Source organism: Sesamum indicum, linkage group LG6, assembly GCF_000512975.1.
Source record: "Sesamum indicum cultivar Zhongzhi No. 13 linkage group LG6, S_indicum_v1.0, whole genome shotgun sequence".
In the NCBI taxonomy this organism is placed as follows: domain Eukaryota; kingdom Viridiplantae; phylum Streptophyta; class Magnoliopsida; order Lamiales; family Pedaliaceae; genus Sesamum; species Sesamum indicum.
Genome location: NC_026150.1, coordinates 1,490,943 through 1,513,890, shown reverse-complemented (window position 1 = coordinate 1,513,890; position 22,948 = coordinate 1,490,943). Strand labels below are relative to the sequence as shown.

The window sequence follows — 22,948 nt, the reverse complement described above, 5'->3', positions numbered from 1 at the left end:
GGAAGTTTCCCAGTGGAATATACGTCAATATGTTAGTTCAAGATTATTATATATATATATGTGTATAGTTTATTTGAAATATGAACGGGATCTTGTTCGATCGGTAATATTGAGTTCTTACGACTAAAATATTGTGAGTTTGAATCTCATGAATATGTACGTATGTCTACTTGTACAGTCATTTTGTTGTTTTTATTTTGTTTATCGATTTGAATCAACTTTTGAATTGAAACGTATCAAAAGAAATGAATTACAAACAGACAGGTATCCATCAAAATCAAAAGAAGATATGGGCTCCCCACTAATTTCATTCATGATCTCATCAACTCATATAGTTTGTGGATTAGTAAAATCGCACTTGAGTATCATAAAAGAGATTATTAGCCAAAAGCGCTAGTGGCAAACAAGTGATTAGATCGTTTCTTTTCCGTCCCTTGCTTTCATTTTCATTACATGCTGACAAATATACCTTTATTTTATATGTGTTTCTATTGTTTTATAGTTTTGAGATGAAAAAAGTATATATATAAATAAAAATAAAAGAAAAAGAGTATCGGGGGCGTGTTGAAAGCGTGTACACTTTATTTATTTGATTATTGACTAAACCTTCAATTAAAAGTCGCTAATCACAGTGAACATACGTACGGATTATGGTGTAGTGAATGTTGAGTCATCCAATATCTCCTTATCCATTATAATACACAATTTAATTATGGGGTAGGGTAATTACAGTTAATTATATTTTCACTCCCTCCCATCCCACACACAACCAATCTTTCTAAAAAAGAATAAAATAAAATTTGACAATCCGAGCCTCCAACTTTTAAAAAATTCATTACTTTCCACGTTGGGGAATTATGTTATTTTTCTTTAAAAAAATAATAATTAGGAGATTTCATTAACTTCTTAGTTTTTTAAGGAAGAATATTTGTCTATTATTATTTTTATGGGATTTTATTGTAATTTATTTTATATAAAATATATATATACTTTATAATTATAAATGACGGTTAGAGACACCGTCACATCAATTTTGAAATATAACATGTATACTCCTAATTATATATATAATTTTAAAAATTATCTTAACACCACTACATCAATTCTTTTGTTGTGTCGACAATAACTTAAGTGTTGTTTTTTTTTTAAACATAATTTATTGATTTATATATTTTATTCTTATTTATAATATATTTTAAAATACGAAAGATGATTATTATACGCACGCAACGACGGCTTATTACAATAATTTAACAAACTTTTGATCTTGTCTCCCAATACACGGTTGACAAATGAAAGGAAAAAGTCAGGGTCTCATCACGTAACAACCGTGATTTACCATGACCAATTCTTTTTTTTTTTAGCCCCATGGTATAAAATATCGTATATCCGAATTAAAAAGATTATTGTCGTTGAGTTCATTAATGAATGAATTAAATTGAGAGGATGTAAAATTAAAAAGAATAATAATTGTCATTTTCAAGAATATTTTGGGATAATCACTTGATTCTTGAAGACTTGCATCTACAAGTCTAGAACCTTTCTTTTAATTAGTCCTTTTTATGAATCACAATTTATCGATATATTGAATTAATTATTAAATTTAAATGTATTAAATGATATATTAAATTAGGTACCATTATTTTATTTTATTTTAATTTTTGGGCAAGTTGAAACATTAATTTGTCCACTAGTACTATGAAATTTTTTTAAATAAATAAAAAAAAAAAGGAAAATCGACCATTCTTATATTTGGATTTTGGTTTCTTGACTTATATGGCACTTTCTCCACTCCCCGGAAAATACCAAAATTTGTTAGTGGAGTCAATTTGATGATGGGGACTACATATTAGTGGCAATTAAAATGGAGTAGCCATTTTTTTTTCTAAATAATAACATCTTCCACGTTTCGTCTTACCATAACCTTATCAAATAAACAAATTTGAATTACCACCACTATTTATTCCTCAAAAAATATCTCATGTTTTCAATACAGTAATTTATCTCATGATTTGTGTTTCTGTAGACACAAGTGTTAATTTTATGTGATAAATCGAAATCCTATGAAAACTTGGTACCCTAACCTACTACATAATGTGTGGGTCATTATTTTTCATCTTAATTCTGGTGTTGTTAAGTTTGTTTATTTTAATACTAATTATTGAATATTAATATTCATTCATACGTTGATTGTTAATTACGTTATTGAAAAATATAAAATGTAATTATATCTGATACACGCATATATAATACACGTGATTGTTAATTAGACGCATTAATAATTAATAATTAAGCACATGAAAATTCTTCTAAGTTGGTAGCCAGCCACAAATACCTACCTATAATTTTATTTCAGTGTGCAACAATTAATAATAAATTAGTAAGAATTGTCAAAAGTAGAAATAAAACAAATAAAAAAAAAACTATAGATTATTAGCATTTATGGTCCGCTCATGAGGCTACAGAGCTTATTTTAAATAGATAATGTGACCTATAACTAATACCTAATTTCAAAATATTTTTATTGCATTATTGTATAGTATATATATACTTAAGGTAACTCTTAATTTTTTTTTCATTTTCTTTCAAAAAAATGTTTATATTTCTTAAATTTCACAAAGATCATAATTTTATGTCAAACATTAATGTTACAGTTCTCGTGCTATTTTTCTCTAGAAATACATCAATAAATATATATATATATATATATTTCAAAATTATTGTGAATTTAATTCATAATTTCAAACCTTTCAATCTAAACGTAACATAATTTTTTTTATTACACAGCTTATATTCGTAAAGTAGAATAAAAAGTATAACAAAAATTAATATCGGCGACCATGAGACCTAATTAATATTGGACAAACCCATATGTTTGGCGCAGGCGTGTTCCACTACTACACTCACCAACCACAAAATACTTGTACTATCTGCAATAAATTCCTCCACAAAATTTCCCCATTTTCATCTTCTTTTAAAAAGTGGCGGGCATTTTTTTATATTAATGTCATATCAATACGAAACTATGATTTTTTTAAATTAAATTTAAAACTTGGGTACTTACTACATACAATATGATATTATTTTTAGTAAATCGATTATAATTGTCTGTGTCAAATATTTATATTTAACAATTATTATGAAAGTAGAATAACATCTAATATACGTTAGTGGAGTTCGAATTTTTAATTTTATCAATTGAACTAGACCTCATGGCACATATAAAATAACGGTTGATGAGATATTGAACGTAAATGTGAAACGAGATAGACGACAATGAAAGAGGAAAAGACACTCTCCCCACTTCCCTATAGTAAGTAGTAGCTATTCCCACGAAACTATATATATAAGACGACAATGTACTTAAACTGGAACAGCCATTGAGGTAGCTGGGAGTTGTCGTTCATTACACTGTCCTAATTGAGACACAATTTTCTTTCCTCTTTGTTAGTTATAGCAGTATGATTGCTGTTGCTAATGGAAACAACATTGGTACTACTCCGGCGCCTGTCGGGAAACCATTTTCCCGCCGCCGCTGCCACTACTCTTACTTTCCCTGTCTTATTAAGGAAATGGGAAGTAAAATGGATACGAGGAGAGTGATTCACAGCATGAAGCTTGGACTTGCCCTGGTGTTTGTTTCCCTCGTCTATTTGATCAATTCTATGTTCAAACAAGTCGGAGAAAATGCCATGTGGGCTATCATGACTGTCGTCGTTATGTTCGAGTTCCATGCAGGTAAGCATCTCTCTTTCTGAAAAGTCTAATTCAAATCAAATTTAGATGGATCTAAATTAATTATATGACAAATGAAATACACTTATCTTGTGATTGATCTACATTACAAGAAGAAAAATGACAAATCACATAACAATTAATCACATTTACTCTATAATTGATTCGACTGATTTAAGTAAAAATTTTCTTTCTTTATAATACAAACAAACACATGCGCACACTGATACTTACAAGATTTGATTGGTCGCAGGTGGTACATTAGGGAAAGGCATAAACCGTGGAATTGGAACGGTGTTAGGTGGTGTGTTGGGGTGTTTGGCTGCAATTTTAGGGGATGAAATTGGTGGGATTGGCAAGCCTGTTATCATTGCTTTCTCACTCTTTCTCTTTGGTACGCCTTTGTTTTTCTCTTTAATACGTCGGTTCGTTTGATACACACCGTAACAAAAAAAATAATAAATTTAAAAAACAAAATAAATATTCATACTTTAAGTAAAACTCGAACTTATTCATAAAAAACTTGATATATGTTAATTTGATGGACGTGGTAGGCGCGGCCGCAACATATTGTAGGCTGATCCCAAGAATGAAGAAGAGATACGACTACGGATTCATGATCTTCATCCTAACCTTCAGCCTGGTGGCGGTCTCCGGCGTGCGGGCGGAGAATGTGCTCGAAACTGCACGGGACCGCCTGGCAAACATCGGAATCGGGTTTGCGGTGAGCGTGTTTGTCAGCCTGCTCATCTGTCCCTTTTGGGCAAGTAATGAGCTTCACTACTCCACAGCTTCTAAGTTTGATAAACTCGCCAATTGCATCCAAGGCAAGTTCTTTCGCCTTATGGTGAGTAGAAATCAGGGACTCAACCACAATTCATTTTTCTTTTCTTTTTTTCTTAAAAAGGAAAAAAAAAAAAACAATTTTGACCCGAAATAAAATATTAAATTTTAAATCTTACTTAGGAAATTTGAGTTATGCATCTTAAAAGTTATATATAATTTAAAATTGAGGCATATTAACTTTATTTTTTTTTCTCGTCATTGGGTTATGTGTATAGGATGTCTGGACGAATATTTGAAGATGAGCAGTGAGAAGGAAAACGAAGCAGGAAATGGAAAGGGGTATGTCCAAGATTGCAAGTCAGTTTTGAACTCTAAATCCAGCGATGAATTACTGGTAATTTAATTACCCTGCATATATAATCAGGAAAAAATTACACTTTTAGTCCCATAAAATAGGGGTTCAATATTTTTAATTCTCTATCTTATGAAAATTTTAAAATGGTCTTAAATTTGAAAAACTCGACACATTTAGTCCTCTGTGTTATGGGATTCACAGGATTAAATGTGTTGAAGTTTTACCAATTTTGGAATCATTTTGAAAATTCCGTAAAGCATGGAACAAAATATTTCAACTATTTCTCCCTAATTTTGTGACCATTTTGAAATTTCTATAAAATGGAGGATCGAAAGTGTTGAATCTTTTATTTTATGAGACTAAAAGTGTAATTTCAGTTGTATCCTTAACTTGTTTGATTTTCTTGGGTAGAAATTGTTAAAATGGAATAAATTTTGGTAGGCAAATAATGCGAAATGGGAACCTTGGCATGGGAAATTCGGATTTTACTATCCATGGGAACAGTACTTAGTGGTTGGAGAGCATCTCAGAGAACTTGCTGCCACTCTTCTTTCTTTAAAAGCATGCCTTCAATCCCCAAAACAGGTAGATATTACTACATACACTCCAATGCTTATTAGTGATATGTTGTTTACGGTATTTATTACAATTGAAATGTATGATGTAATTATAACTGTTTTATCAGCCACCGACCATGAAAAGGCAGATGCTGAAGGATCCCTGTGAAAGTTTCGCGCTATCGATTGGATGGGCAATGAAAGAGCTTGGAGAGAGCATTGAGAAAATGGAGTTATGTCCAAGCAAGGTTTCCTTAACTCCAAAATTACAATCCCTGAAATTACAAATGAACCCTCCATTCTCCTCTTGCAAGATGGAAGTTCTTGAAACTGATGAAAATCTTGCTATCACCAGCTTCAATTTCTTGTTGTTGGAGATTGTGGAGAAGGTTGAGACAATAGCCAAGAAGGTGGAGGAGTTGGGGGAAGTAGCAAATTTCAGAGCTAGGAAGATTGATGTATAGGATGACTATTCCGGATTGTAAATACTTGAGGAATTAATTTTTAACATCATACACATTTATAATAATTTGACTGTGGTGTAATAGTGATAAAATTTGTAAGACATATATAACTTAAAATGGAAGTTTATATAATTTCAATAGTCAATAGGAGGATAGTGTAATTGATCGCCTGGCAGCCGACCAAGAAGTAGTAACCTGGGGAGGCTGGAAGAGAGTGCGGCGACGACTGACTATCTAGTTGACAGGCATAAGTAAGCGAGTGGGGAAAACTTGGCACTAAGGAAACTCCTAGTCGCAGGGGGAGGGGGAGGGGGGGGGGGTTTGAGAAAGTCTTTATTTACTAATAACAATAGAGCTCTTTCTTCTTCTAAGCTAATTGAGATGCCTGGGCGACGTATCAAGAATCATTTTTATCTTCTTAGTTGTTAAGAAGTAGAGTAAGGACGACAACAACCTTTATAAAAAGTTACGACTTATAGATTTGATCGAATCAAACTAAGTAAGCAAACAGATTTACTGAAATTTGATTCGTTATGAATCACTTTTCTTCAACTTTACATGGCATGCAAGGCAAATGTTAATTTAGTTAGATTGGACCAAAAACCCACATGAGGTTCAAATCAAACCAATTGGCATAAAACAATCAAAATCTTGGGCATAGCGTGGCAGCCGGCAACCCGGCCCAAGACCTTACATTCCAATTCCCATCTTTGGCAGTTGGAATACAGACAAACATGTCTGGCAAAACCAAACAAATGAGCAGAGTCGAGAATGGTGGAGCATCCAATGAGCTCATTCTGACATTTATACAAACATGTATTGTCCCTTGCATCACAATAAGAGAGAAGAGAAATAAAAACAGGGGACAAAAATGGGTCTTCTCCCTAAGTCGATCGCCCAAAATCTTACCATATTATCGTCAATTCTGCTGCTGTTCTCTCTCTGCGATGTCGCGAGGTGTAAGCCAAATACCACCGTGAAAATTGTGCAGTGCAACATCGGGACGTACACAGAAGGCGACCCTTTTACGATCAGCTTAGCCTATGTTCTTGCTGAATTGGAGAATGTTACTCCGGCTCGCCAAGGTTATGATTTCCGCGACATTTCTCCCTACCCAAATGCATTTGCCTATGGCCACGCCGCTTGCAACCAGACTCTTACGAGTTCGGACTGCACCGCCTGCCTTTCAGCCGCCAGAATCGCTGTTCTAAGCAGCTGCGACCACCGGATTGGGGGCCGTTCCGTGCTCTATGATTGTACCATAAGATATGAGCAGTACCCTTTTGACGATTAATCTGTAAGATCTTGGAAAGCAAAAGCCCATCGGGTTCTTGCTTATTGTATATGATGACTCTCGTAATCTGGGTTTTGTGGGTTTTCGATGTTATGTATCTGAATTATTCATCAGGGGGTTATGTACAGAATCTTCGCGAGATAAATCATTTGTGCTTGCGGAGAGGTCCAGGTTGAATGGAAATTCTTTGATCCAAAGGCAGAGACAGAGAGAGAGAGAGAGACTTGAATATCGCAGAACTTGATAAGTTGGAACTTGGAACATGTTGATTCTGAACCTAACCATCTCTGTTCTGAGGAATTGCGAAGATAATCACCGAGAATCAGCGTCGGAAAGACAGCATAAACGACCCCCATTTTCAAGCAAAAATCACAAAAAATCATCTTGTTCAAACACCAGTTTATTTTGTATATACTAGTCAAGATGCTTTGTCAGCGCCAAAAATGCAAGAAAAGCCAAAAACTAGCTTCACACGAGTGTTTCTGGCTATCCAAAATAAGAACTCTTCCGACTCTCATTTCCCGAAAGGAGCATGCCTCTTGAGTTCCTCTGTTGATATCTCACATATGCACAAAAGTCCCGACTCCTCTGCAACTGTGGAGTCGAGGACACAACCCTCGACCACTAGTCAGTCGTATTACGATTTCAAGTAATCAAACTGGTAGGAATCTCATGTTTCCTTCTTTGAATTGTTACGTATATTATGCGTCACTGAAACTCGAGCTGCAGCATTCATCAGCTGATGAAAACCATATGCAGGCATTTCCCTGAAGCAGCAGTAGCTACTCATTACCATTAATGTTGCTTTATGCTCTGAATCACACGAGGTGATTTCCTCGTTAGAAACAAGAAGATTTTTGTCAAACACGCCTACGAGAAATTTCCCGTTTGAGAAAAACTGCATAGAGGAGTTCGTTCCAAGAATCAGGGACACCAGGGAGGCACCAATGACTGCAGTCTTGGCGGTGGACGGGAGCCGGTCCAACTCCAGGCTCTAAGTAGTACAAGGAAGGGTGACCATCTTTTCTCTGAGATGTCATGCTAGTCACGTTCAAGAATTCTACATTTCCCAATCTGAGATGTTCTGATAAGCCATTAACAAGAATGTTGTACTCAATATATGAAGACAAAGGTGTTGGACTCAAGTTGGGTTGTGTCTCCCGGTGACAGCTACCACCAGTCCTCCAGTCCCCACCTCTGTAAAACAGACATTATTATAACAAGCATATTAAGATGAAGTTTTACAGATGGAAGTAGAATAATGAACACAGAAAATTATTTTCCAAGTCAATTTTAGAATTTGAGACTGATAGGCAGGTAACGGAGGATGTGCACATCAAGAGATACCTGAAATGTACTGGAGCATAGCCTCGGAAGATCAAATGAGTCTTTGACAAATTTACTTCACGACTTATCCAGTCCGTCAAAGCCTTAATGGACCTTTGCAAGGCATTTTCTACAGTCATCTCCATCTTGATCTCAGCTCCTTCTTGGAAGTAACAGCCCCTGATGCACCAGCAAGACTTAAAGATTTCAAGGAGGTTTCTGTAAATTGATCTTATAGGCAAACAATATTCGACAGCAACAAAACTTCAAACCATCAACAAAGCAGGGTAATGGAAGGAAGAAGCTTATTTTTGGATCGTATCAGAAGGGCTTTCATTTCTTGTGGTAATCCCATTCTCTCTATGATTAAAGTATTCTCTACAAGGCCAAAAGGAAAAAAGATGGCAAAATTTCGGAATTTCCCCTGAATTCATGGATAAAAGAAAAAGATAGTAAAATATCAGAAGTTTCGATTGATTAATGCATCAATTCCCCTCTTCCATGTTGCTTTCTAATTAATCGTCAGAGCTATCTTTCCGCAGAAATAAGTTTGCTAGTTCTTTGATACAGTACCAGTTTAATGTTGGAGAACAAAAATAAGATCCAAACAGCAATTAGGAGAATGAAACTAACCCTCTAATGGTCTTCTGATAATTCCACCAGTGCCCTGTGTTGAAAACCAGCAAATCTGCACCCTTCCAGTGCACGGAGCTCCAATCCATTTGGTCCAGCTTCAATGTCAATTTAACGTTTTCTGGTGCCCCATTAGGCGCTCGGCTCTGCAGCACTAGAAACGGAGCTCTGTAGTACTCAACTGTGCAGTTAAAATCCCTGAATTTAAAAACTAAAGAGCCTGAGTGCTTTGTGATCGGGCTCCCATTAACTTCGTATATTGAAGTTTTGTCAGGAACAGGAGAAGATAGCATGCAAAGAAGCGACTCCCATTGGTTTCTTCCTACAGAATCTCCTACAAACACCAGCCGTTTGCCTCGCAGTTTTTCCAGCATAACTCTTGCATCAAATCTGCTCCACAGAAGAATTAGCAAATGAGAGCGCTATTGCAGTGTTGTTTTCTTGACATGAATAAGATGAACTTGCGGAAACTACCAAGAACATGACAACGCATTGTATTCACTTGAATAACAAGAGGCTACTGCGACTAGATGCTCCCACAACCCAACTCATACAACAGAAAGAGTGAACTCGTGGTAGAACATATAATTAACTGCTATTTCCATAGGGGTCTGGATGACCCTCAAACGAAACGGCCACCGCACTATCGCCAACCATAATAGTAAAGAAAACCACTATTTCAACAACAATGGCCAGTAACTAGACCACCACTACAATTACGAACTTCCTTCTGCTAACATATCAGGACAGTTCCATTGTTTCACAAATGAAATCTGTTCTTTGCTACATCAACCAAACATCGGAGAATTAGCAAGACATAATGGATTTCCTTTATTACAAGCAACTTAAGCAGCAGCACAGAAACAAAAACATTCTCCATACTGATTTATTACCAAGTAAACAGACGAAAGTATTACATAGTGCTCGAGCAAAAAGCTTACACACACTCACACACCAAAAAAAAAAAAAGAAAAAAAAACAAACAAACAGATTACACAAGAGAATAGAATCTAACAGAAACCTGGGCAAATTGCAGTCTTTAGGTTGCCAGCGCCACTTGGTATAGAAATTATCACGTCTATCATTCTCAGTACACCGAAAGCCCACATCCAAGAACATACAATCTTGTGGTTGGTAAAGCGGATAGCTCTCATCCCATACCCAATTCCCTTGAGATATATCACAGCCTTCCGCACCTACTTCAAGAAATCCCAACTTTTTGGATTCTAGCAAAGAAGCATTTGCCTTAACCCCAGTAAATAACACTGACTGGTCACGTGAAGAAACATTGGACGTAAATCCAGTGATTAACAATGGCTGCCCACGTGAAGAAACATTGGACTTAAACCACCCAGTGATTACCAACGACTGCCAATTCAAACCATTGACAATCCTGTAATCCAACAAAAAGAGGCAAAAGATTAAGCAGAGACTGAAGAAGAAGCATCCAAGAATAGCAGGGGTAGGCTCATGAGGCTTCGAGAACTTAAATTTCTTGAGAAAATCCAAGTGGGTCATTTTGGAACAGCCTTTTGAAGATATAATGTTGTTCTTCTCACTCATCTCTCCTGCCTGGAAAAGGGGTTTCGGACTGTACAGTACAGAAACCACTTCAAATTTCCAAAGGGTTCTTCTCTTTGGAAGTCAGTATATGCTTTGTTCCTTCTCTTTCCGCAAGAAAACAAGAAGACGATGATTAATGCTGATGGGAAAGAAGGCAAGAATGGAACAAGTGAATGTGGACCAACTGTACTCAAATTGGATGCTTTATTTAATTAATAAACGGGACACTGAGCTTTATAACAGACAGTAGAGCAAAAGTGGCGCATTTGAGAGAGAAAAGGGGAAAGGAAAGCAGACAGAGAAGATAGGACAGAGTTAGAAGCGGAGGTGGTGGTGAATGTAGTGGGGTCCTTCACAAAGACAAACATTCATTGCAGAACGGTTTTGGGCAGAAAAATTTTGCTCCCCTTATTGTCTATTTTCCATTATTCATGCAGAAATTCTCGTGGGGTCAAACAATGACTGCGAGTAATATGTATTTTTTTTTTCTTTGAATAATATGTAAATGTTAGATCTTGGAGCGCTGTAAATCTTTTTCTTGATTCTTGGGTGTCTGAGTGGTAAACCTTTCCGACCAATTGGAACGGATGGATTTTCCTGTTATCGAGGAGTGGGAATCGAATGGTGAGAGTGAAAGAAAACTAGTTGAAACACAGATTTTAACTCCAAGAAATGTGGGCAAGAAAGTAGGAGAGAATCCAGGGAAGCTGTGGGGCATTGTTTCGTGGTAGAGCCTCATGCAATGAACAAGAAGATAATTCCATGTAAGATTTGGACTACATTATTCTATTCTTTGGAGTTGATTGATGCCTTAAAAGCTTGTCGAGTATGATCTGTTTGAGGGATAATTACACGGGGTTTATTTATCATTTTTATCTTTTGAATAATTATATATACATTTATTAAAAATATTAATACCATTTATATAAATTATTTTGAGTTTTAGATAATTACAAATACGTTGCCAAAAACATCAATATCTTTACAAATTATTCCTACACTTTGTCATGAATAATTTTTATAATTATGCAAAAAATGAAATTAATTTATCTGAATAAATTATATGTTAGAAAGTATAAATATAACTATCCATTTATTTTATAGCATAGCAAATCAAACTTAAATAACTTAAATCGTTCGACAAGATTTAGGACTCGGATATAAACATGTATAGATAATTCTTTATTCTTTTTTGTACTGAATGTAAATTAATTGTTGATAATATTAAATAAATCTCGCACTAGAGAGAATTGAAATTCAATTTGACTCGAAAGTGACCCGAAAGAGCCCAAGAATCACATGCTTTATATATTTAGAAAAATGGATATAGACCCCTCCTCAATCCTCATCTTTGATTTATTCCAAGATGCTCCAGTAATAATTACTTGATTGATCTCTAAGAAGAGAACACCAACAAGTGAATATATTATTAGATACATTGATTTTTAATTTAGATAAATTATAACACGCTCTAAAATAAATTATTATAATTACAAACATTTTTTATTATTTAAAAAATCAATATACATTTTTAAAATTAACAATCGTCTAACAAATACATAAATTATCACGAGAAAATATTCAACAAATTTAAGAAATTATTTAATTTTCCAAATAAAAAAAATCTATAATTATGATAAACCTCAACTGAGTCCAAAGTCATCCCACTTTGCTCATAAGTGGGATTTGAATTCTATGTTATAAACATCTCCTGTTACCCCCCCCCCCCCCCCCCCCCACACAGTGGCATATATACATATATGAAACATGTGGTGCCAGGTAACTAACCTCCCAAGGCAGAGATTTTTGACTTTGTGGAGACAATAATGACATATATTGGACAACACCACATTTTGCTATTCCACCAACCAAATCATGTAACATCAAAATGAGTAAAGCATTCCACTTCTCCACCAAAGTGCAGACCTGATTGTAATGATCTATCCCAGAATCCATGCACTAAGACTTAGCATTAGTCTCAAACTGAAAGCTGAAACTTGTAATAAAATCTTGGGATGATGATGATGATGGCGACGACATTATTATTGCAAGTGAACAATTGCTCCGTTAGTCGACATTTTTATCAATCACAAATCACAAACAAGAGTATCTTGGATTCAAGGGGATTCAGGGAAGTAACGTACTCATAAAGATGTCGAACCTTTATTTCGACATCTATTTTACTCTTAGCAATAAAGAGTGGGTCTCAACAGTGTACATCATTTCCTTTAACACACAAGTAAAGCAAAATTATCACGGCATACTTAGGAAATTCAGCTACAAGCTACTACCATATGTGCAAACAAAACTGAGTGACAGACAACTTATAATGAACAAACTTCCGTTTCACAGACAGTACAGACAAAAAGTCACGCAAGCTGCAATACTTCCTAGAATCCAGAGTGTATCTAACCTGTTCTCGTATCTCATCTTCTCCTCCTTGAGCTCGCTCTGAACTTTTGAGTACAGTTGACAAGACTCGAGGGCCTCACTATAATTCTTGCTTCTTGGACAGCTAAGTGCTTCTCTCAGAACGAGCAGGCTGTTTCTACCGTTAACGTGAGAACCTTCCATGTCTCCCAGTTGCATGCTCAGTTCCGTCAACTTGAGAGTAGTATGGGTTTCTTCATCCTCGATACGAGCCACTCTGAACTTCATGATAAGAATGCACTCCACCACTTGACATGGAAGAATATCTTTGGCGGGAAGCACAGAACCAAAACGTAACAAGAAGTCGTTCTCTGTGGGCCAATGTCTCTGTCCTCCAATAGGGCTCCAACTGGAAAGATTAGCAGCTTTCTTTGTTTTTTTGTTAACAAGAATCCAGCTAAGCCTGATGCCATCGCGGAGCTCTTGCCAGACCTTTCCGTCTTTCCTCTCTCGTTCCATGGACCAAATTGGAGGCAGCCCATCGGATAGTGAAACCGTAACTTCATCTGTTTGGTCATCATTGATAGCCGAATATGCAAGAAGATCAACCCGAAAAGGGCAATTGTAAAACCAACCATTAAAGCTATTTGCATTGGGGATACCCCAGAGAACTCTTGAACAGATTGTTTTATCTTTATATCTGATATCCACAATAGACACAAAATCTGATGGTGAAATACTTTCGGCCTCATCCTCATCGCCGTAATATTCAGCTTCAGTCCATTCTTGAGGATACTCATAATAGTCGTTCCAGTGAAATTCAGGAACCTCCTTATTTACTATGAGCGGAAAGCAATCAGCGTAAAATTTTTTGAACCCACCTAATGAAGAGATCAAGTTTTTGACATCATCCCTATTAGTTGAAGGCCACATAGAAGAACAAACATTTTCCCACAGCCTCTCTTCTCTTGAAATAGAACAGAATGCTGCACAAGTGCATGCAGCACTGGCCAATGTAGCACCATCCAGACGCTTAAGTATATCGTAGCAAAGATCACTGCTTAGAGACGCCATACTTTCAACTGATGAGACTGACATTGTTAAGGTCCTCTTACCATCTGCAAGCGGAAAGTAATTTATTCAGGGAGATAAGAACCTGCGATGAAAGTGAAGACAACAATACTTGAAGCTGTGAATTTTACATGTTACATCTTCAATAGTATCAAATCCTCAATCAACAGTTCAACACTAATGTTCTATTATTTAAGTTAGTAGTCCATGTATTTCAGCCTCTGTCCATCTTTGAGAACCCCATAGCCACATCAAGCTTTTATGTAAATGATCAGACAACCAAGCCAGGTTATACACATGGAAGGCTAGCAAGGTAACTCTACCACCTTTCTCCAGCTTCCCTAGTTATATACTCAAATACCGACGAGTACTACATCTGCTCTCATATATTGACCACTTCTGAGTTTAATATATATGAATCATCAGCATTTTCTAACAACACTTAGTTAAGCTTGCTAGAAACACATGCAAAGAGGAAATATTAGAACTTCTGTTCAACTTCTTTACGTTGTCAAAGAAGTGAAACAATTAAAAGTTCTAAAAAAGTTGAACTCAATGTTTTAGCATCAAAAGTTCTCCTACTGCCATGTTCAAGTGGGTTACAATCTCTGCTACAATATGTCTTAGAGCACGAAATGTAACCATTCCTTGCTTCAGGTCTATCGGTAGTCACACTAACCATAGCCTGCCAACCAATGTTTGATACCAAATTCATCAACTTAATTCAGTTAACATATTAGAGCAATCATCACAAGGTGTGATGAAATTGTTTCCTGGGAGAAATATTTAACAACAGTACATGATCTATCATCTATTCAGACTCGGCACATACTCGGATTCCTATGCACATGAATATTCCAACAGATAAAGAGCTCATAGGTCAAAATGTATAACCTACTGATGATTGCCAACTCAACAACAGGCGGATCTACATGCACTTTGCTTGGTTATTGGTGATATATGCTATAGTCGTGTTCAGATGCCTTTAAGTTATAATCATACATAAAGTCAAACTAAATATCAATTGCAACCTCCAGAAGATCCAAAAAGAGTATGTCTTGGTTGGAGTTTCGCCATAGAAGCCTCATGTTTATGTTACTAACAAAAAAGAAACTGATTAATCCAGGACAAAGAAAAGCTGCTTTTAGTAATTCTGCACAGTGAATACCTAGATTCAATTATGAAATGTAAGAGGCATATCAAGGAACAAATACTTGATCATAAAATCATATGACTAATGAAAGGAAGGGGAAAATATTATCTGTAGGCTTCTAACAGTGAAAGTCACCAGAAAGAGTAAAATTTATGTGAAATTGACCAAGCAAGAATGGTCCTTTCTCTCCCAAATATATTAAGCTTTCTATGGTTTGTGTAGAGTTAGCGAGTTAAATATCTCTTTTGCCCTCCACAGGGAGTAACAATCTGAACACATGGATACTTCAGACACCAAGAAGAGAAGAGCGTACCAACAACTAAAATTACGAACTAATTTTGAATGATATACCCACAAATAGGTATGAAATGAGCAGCAAAATTTTGTGAATTTCTCTGCTGCAATGCCTTAATCTATGGCTTCACCTAGGAGCCGTATTTCGGGCAGGTTCTGAAACTAATTTTGCTAAATACAGTACACATGAATGGTTTAGTTCCATATTCTAGAAAAAGTAATTTCACTATTCGACCACAAAGCTAGCCATCTACCAGAACAAAATCTTGCCAATTCGGATAGCTAGGCAACTAAAATAGCCACATCACATATCTGTTCATACTTCCTTCTCTTTTCTGCAAAAAACACACAATATATCTGCAGGTTGCCATAGTAGAAAAACCAACAAACAAACCCAAGAACCACAAAATCGACCAGGAATTTCACTCAGCTGGCAAAACACTCTTCTCACACACAAAATCGATACATGTATACAACTAAATTTGCAAAATGCCAGATAAACAGAAGCTTATCACTACAGTCAATAACCAAGCATACAACAAAACCCATAAACAAGAAATGCATAAACAAACAACAATTAGAGAAAATAAGCAAAACCCAGAAAAATGTGGGTCAAAGAAACGAAAAATACCTCACAGAGTGCAGAAACAGATTCAAGGAGTGACCCCTCTATGCCTTGGCCACCGACTTATAACGAGAAATATAAGAGAATTGGAGAAAGGCGATGTACAGAAATTGGAGAGAAAGAGGGTCACTCTATAAATATCGTGTAATGTTTGTGCGAAAGATCTTTTGCTTTGTCGGGGCTCGAATTAATTGTTCGGATAGTTGCAGAGCTCTCGCCCTTCTCGTGGCGTCGTGCGAACTGTCAAAATAAAAATTTTCGTTTTTTAAAAGATGGACTCTTATCCCGACACGTAAGGCTTCTAGATCAAAATCTGGTGGACCCCACAGACGATTTTTACGATGACGATTTAATCGTATATTCGCAAATAATAAACTTCAGTTGAATTTTTAAACAACACTAAAATGAGAAGAGAAAAGAAATTAAAATGGGTTACTATCCACCATGCGATATTTTATTTTCATGTGAATTTTTTTTAATTTATTTATAGTTATATCGATATATTAATTAAATTAAAAATATTATAATTTATTATCAATTATTTTAATATATTCATATATAAATTGAATTGATATAATATATAATTATATATATATAATTTAGTTTTGAGGATGTTGTCTTTACTTTCATCTTCTGTAACTATCTCAGTATCTTGAAAAAATAAATATTTTTCAATTATTACTCAGGTTTTGCTGATGTATCGAAATGAGGAGTTGAATAAATTGCTTCGATCCATATATCATCTTCTGGGGAGAATGGTTTCGTGAAACTCGATGTAAGTTTCAAGTTAATAAAACAAGCAACTTCTGATTAATTATTTTTGGGATTTTAAAAGGAAAAGGAAAGAAAGCTAAAAATTCGCAGAAAATCATATAGAGAAACAAGCCTTATCCGAAGGATAAAGAGCCCTCATTAATGACTTGCCTATACTATCTTCAATTCGATAAGCAAATACACCATAGAAAATGACTAGGCTGCCCCCCGTGACAAAACATGGATATGACTCTATGATGGAGCCACATACCAAATCCTTATTTCATGTCAAAGCAACTTTACATATTTGCTAGACATGTTGTGCCTTCAGGAAACCAGAATACCACAAGGAATTGAACTTTTTATAGAGATTGCTCCCTTGTATCATCTAATTAGAACTTTTCAGGTATGAAATTGAAGAAGCAGCATGCTGAAATTCACCAAGCACTGCAATTATTAGGCAAAATGCAGCCCTGTCTTTGGGGCGTCGAGGGAAAATTAAACTTGGCTGTCTATTATGATGAGGTTTCAACAGCCATGGTCATACTAGAGTCATCCGAAGAAATGTTTTTAAAGGAAAAAAGTTCACCTCTAAGGTCGATATGGCATGTAGATAGTGATAAGATCATCATATATTGAACCCACAAGACATGCAAAAGTACAAAATAGACCGTGTGAATTGAGCGGAACCTCACAAAAGTTACTAAACTTCCAATGATCTTTACCTGTAAACATTCCACGGATCAATACTCAGGTACCCGTACTGCTAGCTAGGAACATGCAATTCTTCAATACAGATGTTTACATGACAAATGCTACAAAAATGATATGATTGCAGCAAAATCTAGCGGCCTCTACCACGTCCACGCCCACGACCACGGCCCCTGCCACGCCCCAGAGGTCTCCCTGAAAAGGTAGATGATAGAACATCAGACACCAGGGGAGGTGAACATGAACATGAATCATAAACAAACCTAGAAGCAACTATGGTCATACCTGCAGTTGGCTTCTTGGGCTTGACTCTAGGTGTCTCTTCCACCAGCAATGTCTCAAGATTTAAGCTGTCAGGAAGGATGTAATAACGAATATTATTACCCCTTACACTCAAATGATCCATAGTCACTGGATTCTTTCCCTTCAAGATAAGCTTTACAGTCTTCAAATGCGTGTTCATGCTGATATCAACACCTATAAAAAGGAACAGAAATACAATCAGACTGCAATAAATATCCAGAATCATAGTTGTTAATAGCGCACGGCGAGGGCGCAAGCATTTTTATAGTACGGAATACATGTACTGAATAAATATATATTTCATACATCAATATATATTCACATCAATAATGCATAAATAAGTAAATATAAACACTAGAACTAATTTTAATGATAATACCATAAAAGAAATTTGCAAAATAAATAAGTCTTAGGAAAAATATAGGATTTCAAAACTTCAAAACATGCAAGATGATTAAACAAATCCTACATAATCATTATAAAACAAACACAAATCCAAATCTTCCCTAATCTCTAATTTCACTCATTTTTGCAAGATATTTTGATTGTTTTTATTTTATTTTTAATAAATTTACACTGGGCTTCGTCCACTTTTTTTTAGGCTCCATCCCTGAGGCGCTATATGTATAATGGCATCGCCATAAGCAACTCAGAGCCATTTTACAAAATGGCTCTGAGCCTGCGCAATGTGTGCGCCATGGCGGGCCGTTAATAACTATGTCTACAATATTTTTAACCAGATAAGCCAATTGCTTTAGGGTGGAAGATCAGTTTTATCATGTCTCCAATAATTATATTAAAATTATGTTTGATCTCGCTATGATCAACAATGAAATTTCCATGAGAACCTGGACTCATCTTACTAGAAAAAACCTAGTCCAACAGGAAACATTGTGTACAGCAAACGGGAAAGTGCTTTAGATAAGAATTAGAAACTAACGATACTTATGTTGTCTGAAAGCATAATCATAACACTAGTATCTTTCCCATGAACGAACTAGTCCACACATATTTCTGGAAAAACTAGAAACTAGCAATAGTGATATTGTTTGAAAGCAAAATCATAATCAGAACAAATGCTTGTCTAGCTTGCAGAATTCATTTATCAACATGAACCAACCAAAGATCTCACAATGAAGCAGGAATTCGCCCAACTCTAGTTCCAACTGGACTTGAAGGAATTTCTGAATCATCAAATTTTATTGACTTGCTCCAATTAAAAAATACTGCCCTTACTATATTCATTTGCAACAACAACCACAGTGCACAACCAATTCCTCTTCTCTCCATTTCCACATCTAATGCCGATAACGACAGTTAAAAAACTCACAATCGCACATAAAATTCCCCGAAAGATACAACAATAATCGATAATCGAGGTCTGGAGGAAGAGAAGAACCTGTAATGGTGCCGTGTACAACGGTGCCGTTCTTGAGCTCAATCGACACAGTCTCATTGTTCAATTTCATCAAAAACCTGATCAAAGTAAAATATCAAAAGACACATCAAAACATATTAGAATAAAAATGAAGCGGAATCAAAAGAACGTACTGAAGAGAAGACAAACCTTACGAGCTTCATTTTGGCGAGCGAGGGGCAGACGAGAGGAGAGCTAGGGTTTTGTACAAGCAACAACAAAACAACGCGAGGGAGAGCCTTCTGAAGGAGGAGAGGGTTTTAGCCTTTTAGGCTTCCAGCGACCAACTACTAAATTACCGACGACCACGACGGCGTCGTATTTTCGCTCCTGAAAACTTTTGGGCCTCCATCTCACGAATACTCCTCAATGGGCTGCCCCTCCTAATCCTAAGATATCAACCCCTTAAATTAAACCATTGAAAAGAATCATTGATGTTCGGCCCAATAAAAATAAAACACTAAAAAGCCCTTCAACATCTTTTTATTGGAATATTTACACCCATAATTTATAATTTATTTATACAAATCATTCATATTTTTTACAAATATTATAGAAATCACCCATAACAGAAAAAAAAAATAAAAAATAGTTTGTGTAATATTATTGATATTTTTTGTGGGTGTATGTATAATTTTTCAAAAGATACGAATAATTTGTGTAAATAGACTATAAATCCGATGAGAGGGTAAATAAATCCTAGTTGATCTAAAACACATATATATTCTAGTTTGCTTGCATTTTTATTTGAATCGGGTAAATCATAGTTAAGTCGGACCATACAATTGGCATTAAATTAGCAGAGCTCATACCACAGATCATAGTGACATAAATAGCCAAAAAATGAACCACTATAATAATAATAATCAACAGCGTATATACAAATTAAGTATAATTCAGTTTCTACACTAGCTAGCTTTTTTGGTCGGACCAAACACGCTGATATAACCATTGACACCCTATTTCATAGGCTTACCGAATAATATTCCTTAACCTAGGTGTTTCAGCACATGATACTAGCTATATAAATCCCGACATCATAATTTTAAGGCTTTATATTTGGATGAAATAACAATATTCTTGACATGTTTGTGGTACCTTGGAGAATATATAGTAAATTCTGTCATCCTTAATTCGTGCAAGAAAAATAGCCCAAATTTAAGGATGTACTTCCAAAATCAATGATGCCATCAGATTTGCCACAGCCCGATGAACCAATAGTAGCCACACCAACCGGGCATTCATCGGATCATCATCGTCCTAACCTCGCAGGTTGCGATTCCCCGCAAGCCAACAAGACCCCAAACTCACGCCTTCGTCCTCTTATCACCCGCTTACCTCACTCGGATATACTCTCTCTATTTATCTTCTATTTCATTCAATTTATGCATGTTACATTACGTACATAAAGCTGATGACATGTAATTTATTTTAAAGATAATTATGTATATATATATATATGATGTGTATGTTGAGTGAAATAGAGAATAGAATAGATTTTATAATAGAAAATTCAATTCGCTAGTCTATTACACCGACTTATACTTTCTTGACGTGTGGATGATCCACGTGTCTTCATTTATTGCATGCATGCTCCATGCTATTAACATCTATCCTCATGCAAACTCCTTACACTCTTCTGCAATATCATTCGAGACATGTCGACTTTCGTTCTCTTCTGTCTTCTTTCTCTCTTCTTTGGAGTTGCATTTCCAGCCTTCTTAGCACCCATTACGACAGACTTGCCCAGTAAAAAGTACATGCTGAGAATTTACCTAAAAACCCCTCCACAGCCCGCAAATTTACTTCTTGACATCAGCGCTTCCTTCAGTACTTTAGTCTACTGTAGTCACAGCCATTACAGCTCCTTCGGCTCCACTTCATGCAAACTTAGGTCTGCTTCTCCCGGTCCGGTTTGTTCCAGTGACTCGCTTTCTATGCCCGTAACCGACGGCCGGAATCCGGGTCAACTTGGTGAGATTCCGGGGTTCATATTTGCATGTGGCAAAAGGTCTTTACGCAAAGGCCTTGTTAAGGGTGCTGCCGGTTTAGCCGGTCTGGGCCGGTCTAATTTGTCGATCCCGGCGCAAGTCAGCAGTTTTTCCTCTGAGAACTTGGTGTTTGCGCTTTGCTTGTCCGGTTCACCCTCGGCTCCTGGGGTGGCGTTTTTCGGTTCAGGTGGCCCGTATTACTTTCTTCCCGAAATTGACCTCTCAAAATTCCTTAATTACACCCCACTCCTGTCGGATCCAGCTGGTAGTGGGAGCACGGTAATAAATTACTCCAACCCCTCGAACGAGTATTTTATTGGTTTGACGGCAATAAAAGTCAACGGGAAGGCCGTGAAGTTCAATCAGACGCTTCTGAGCATTGATGAGAAGGGATTTGGTGGGACCAAGTTGAGCACGGTAACTCCATACACCTCGCTGCACTCTACAATTTACCGGGCATTGACTGAGGCGTTTGTCAATGAATCAGCTGCGCTCAATCTCACTATAACACAACCTGTAAAGCCATTCAACGTTTGCTACAATGCGGATGAGGTTATGAGTACGCGCATAGGACCGGCAGTTCCCACCGTGGATTTTGTGCTGCAAGATGATGATGTGATTTGGAGAATTTTTGGGTGGAATTCAATGTTCAGAATCTTTCGTGATGGTGTGGATCTCTACTGTTTGGGATTTTTGGATGGTGGGCCTAACCCAAGATCGTCGATCGTGATTGGAGGGCACCAAATGGACGATAACTTGTTACAATTTGATCTGCAGTCCAACAGGCTAGGGTTTAGTTCTTCCCTTTTAGTACATGGTACGATGTGCGCTAACTTTAATTTTACAACCAACAATAACTTGAGATAGGTGAGAAGCAAAGCGTTTGTAATGATTGTGACATCCTAAATTCATGCTGATAAATAAAGTCGTGTTAAGTATCTGTAAGCTCCCATCTAATTATTGTTTAGGTTGAACAATTCAATCTACTAAGTTAAATCGGTGGAGTTATCAACTATGGGAATCTAATTGGACAAAAACTCAAAATGTCTATTTTGTCCGGATTTTAGCATGGCAAATTATCAATTCCCTTCATGTGCATTAATGAGCTAAAGTCATATTTGTAGTTAGATCATTTTACATGTGTATCATTATTTTGTGACACAGTAAATACATGATTAATTTTTATATAATCAACATAGTCAATCTAAGTAAACTAACTACAACTAATTCCGGATTTCTATATTACACATTTTAATTTTGATTTAATCTATAGCCTATTTATTCCACAATACAAAATAAACGGGTTTTGATAGCTATTATAATTGTCATTAATATTTAAAAATAATTTTTCCTATTGCTTGGGATTGAATTTATCTGATGATATCTATGTCTTCTTCTCTTTGAATTTGAATTTGCATGTCATGTCCTTTCAGCATAATTCATCAAAGAATACTCATTTGTATGTTAGAGCAATCTTTTTAGGTGTTGTTTACATGGAAGGACCGGGCTTCATACAATCTTTTAAGTTGTCGTTTACAAACAAGGAT

At 36.1% G+C, this 22,948-nt stretch overlaps 6 protein-coding genes across 8 annotated transcripts; 3 read left to right on the top strand and 3 right to left on the bottom strand.

The window, feature by feature from the left end:
• Window positions 3,355-6,121, top strand: LOC105163361 (aluminum-activated malate transporter 2). The gene is made up of 6 exons (XM_011081673.2): window positions 3,355-3,738; window positions 3,989-4,129; window positions 4,290-4,562; window positions 4,797-4,915; window positions 5,318-5,461; window positions 5,562-6,121. The coding sequence occupies exons 1-6, from the start codon at window positions 3,462-3,464 to the stop codon at window positions 5,895-5,897; spliced, it is 1,290 nt and encodes a 429-aa protein (XP_011079975.1). The 5' UTR covers window positions 3,355-3,461; the 3' UTR covers window positions 5,898-6,121.
• LOC105163252 (antifungal protein ginkbilobin-2) lies at window positions 6,769-7,191 on the top strand. Its single transcript, XM_011081535.2, has one exon. It carries the CDS (start codon window positions 6,769-6,771, stop codon window positions 7,189-7,191), a length of 423 nt encoding a protein of 140 aa, XP_011079837.1.
• Window positions 7,485-11,076, bottom strand: LOC105163251 (protein trichome birefringence-like 11). The gene is made up of 4 exons (XM_011081534.2): window positions 10,172-11,076; window positions 9,151-9,540; window positions 8,539-8,697; window positions 7,485-8,388 (listed from the first exon to the last, which is right to left on the bottom strand). Exons 1-4 carry the CDS (start codon window positions 10,711-10,713, stop codon window positions 8,052-8,054), a joined length of 1,428 nt encoding a protein of 475 aa, XP_011079836.1. The 5' UTR covers window positions 10,714-11,076; the 3' UTR covers window positions 7,485-8,051.
• On the bottom strand, window positions 12,826-16,459 carry LOC105163250 (probable F-box protein At2g36090). 2 transcript variants are annotated; one of them, XM_011081533.2, is made up of 2 exons: window positions 16,233-16,459; window positions 12,826-14,239 (listed from the first exon to the last, which is right to left on the bottom strand). In XM_011081533.2, the coding sequence occupies exon 2, from the start codon at window positions 14,179-14,181 to the stop codon at window positions 13,060-13,062; it is 1,122 nt and encodes a 373-aa protein (XP_011079835.1). In that variant the 5' UTR covers window positions 14,182-14,239; window positions 16,233-16,459; the 3' UTR covers window positions 12,826-13,059. The 2 variants fall into 2 exon arrangements, with proteins under 2 accessions (XP_011079835.1, XP_011079834.1); XM_011081532.2 differs by having other exon boundaries at window positions 12,826-14,201.
• Window positions 17,594-19,712, bottom strand: LOC105163249 (small nuclear ribonucleoprotein Sm D1-like). Of its 2 annotated transcripts, none has more exons than XM_011081530.2 (4): window positions 19,561-19,712; window positions 19,393-19,469; window positions 17,976-18,167; window positions 17,594-17,885 (listed from the first exon to the last, which is right to left on the bottom strand). In XM_011081530.2, exons 1-4 carry the CDS (start codon window positions 19,572-19,574, stop codon window positions 17,824-17,826), a joined length of 345 nt encoding a protein of 114 aa, XP_011079832.1. In that variant the 5' UTR covers window positions 19,575-19,712; the 3' UTR covers window positions 17,594-17,823. The 2 variants fall into 2 exon arrangements, with proteins under 2 accessions (XP_011079832.1, XP_011079833.1); XM_011081531.2 differs by having other exon boundaries at window positions 19,566-19,680.
• Window positions 21,069-22,268, top strand: LOC105163248 (basic 7S globulin-like). The gene has a single exon (XM_011081528.2). It carries the CDS (start codon window positions 21,069-21,071, stop codon window positions 22,266-22,268), a length of 1,200 nt encoding a protein of 399 aa, XP_011079830.1.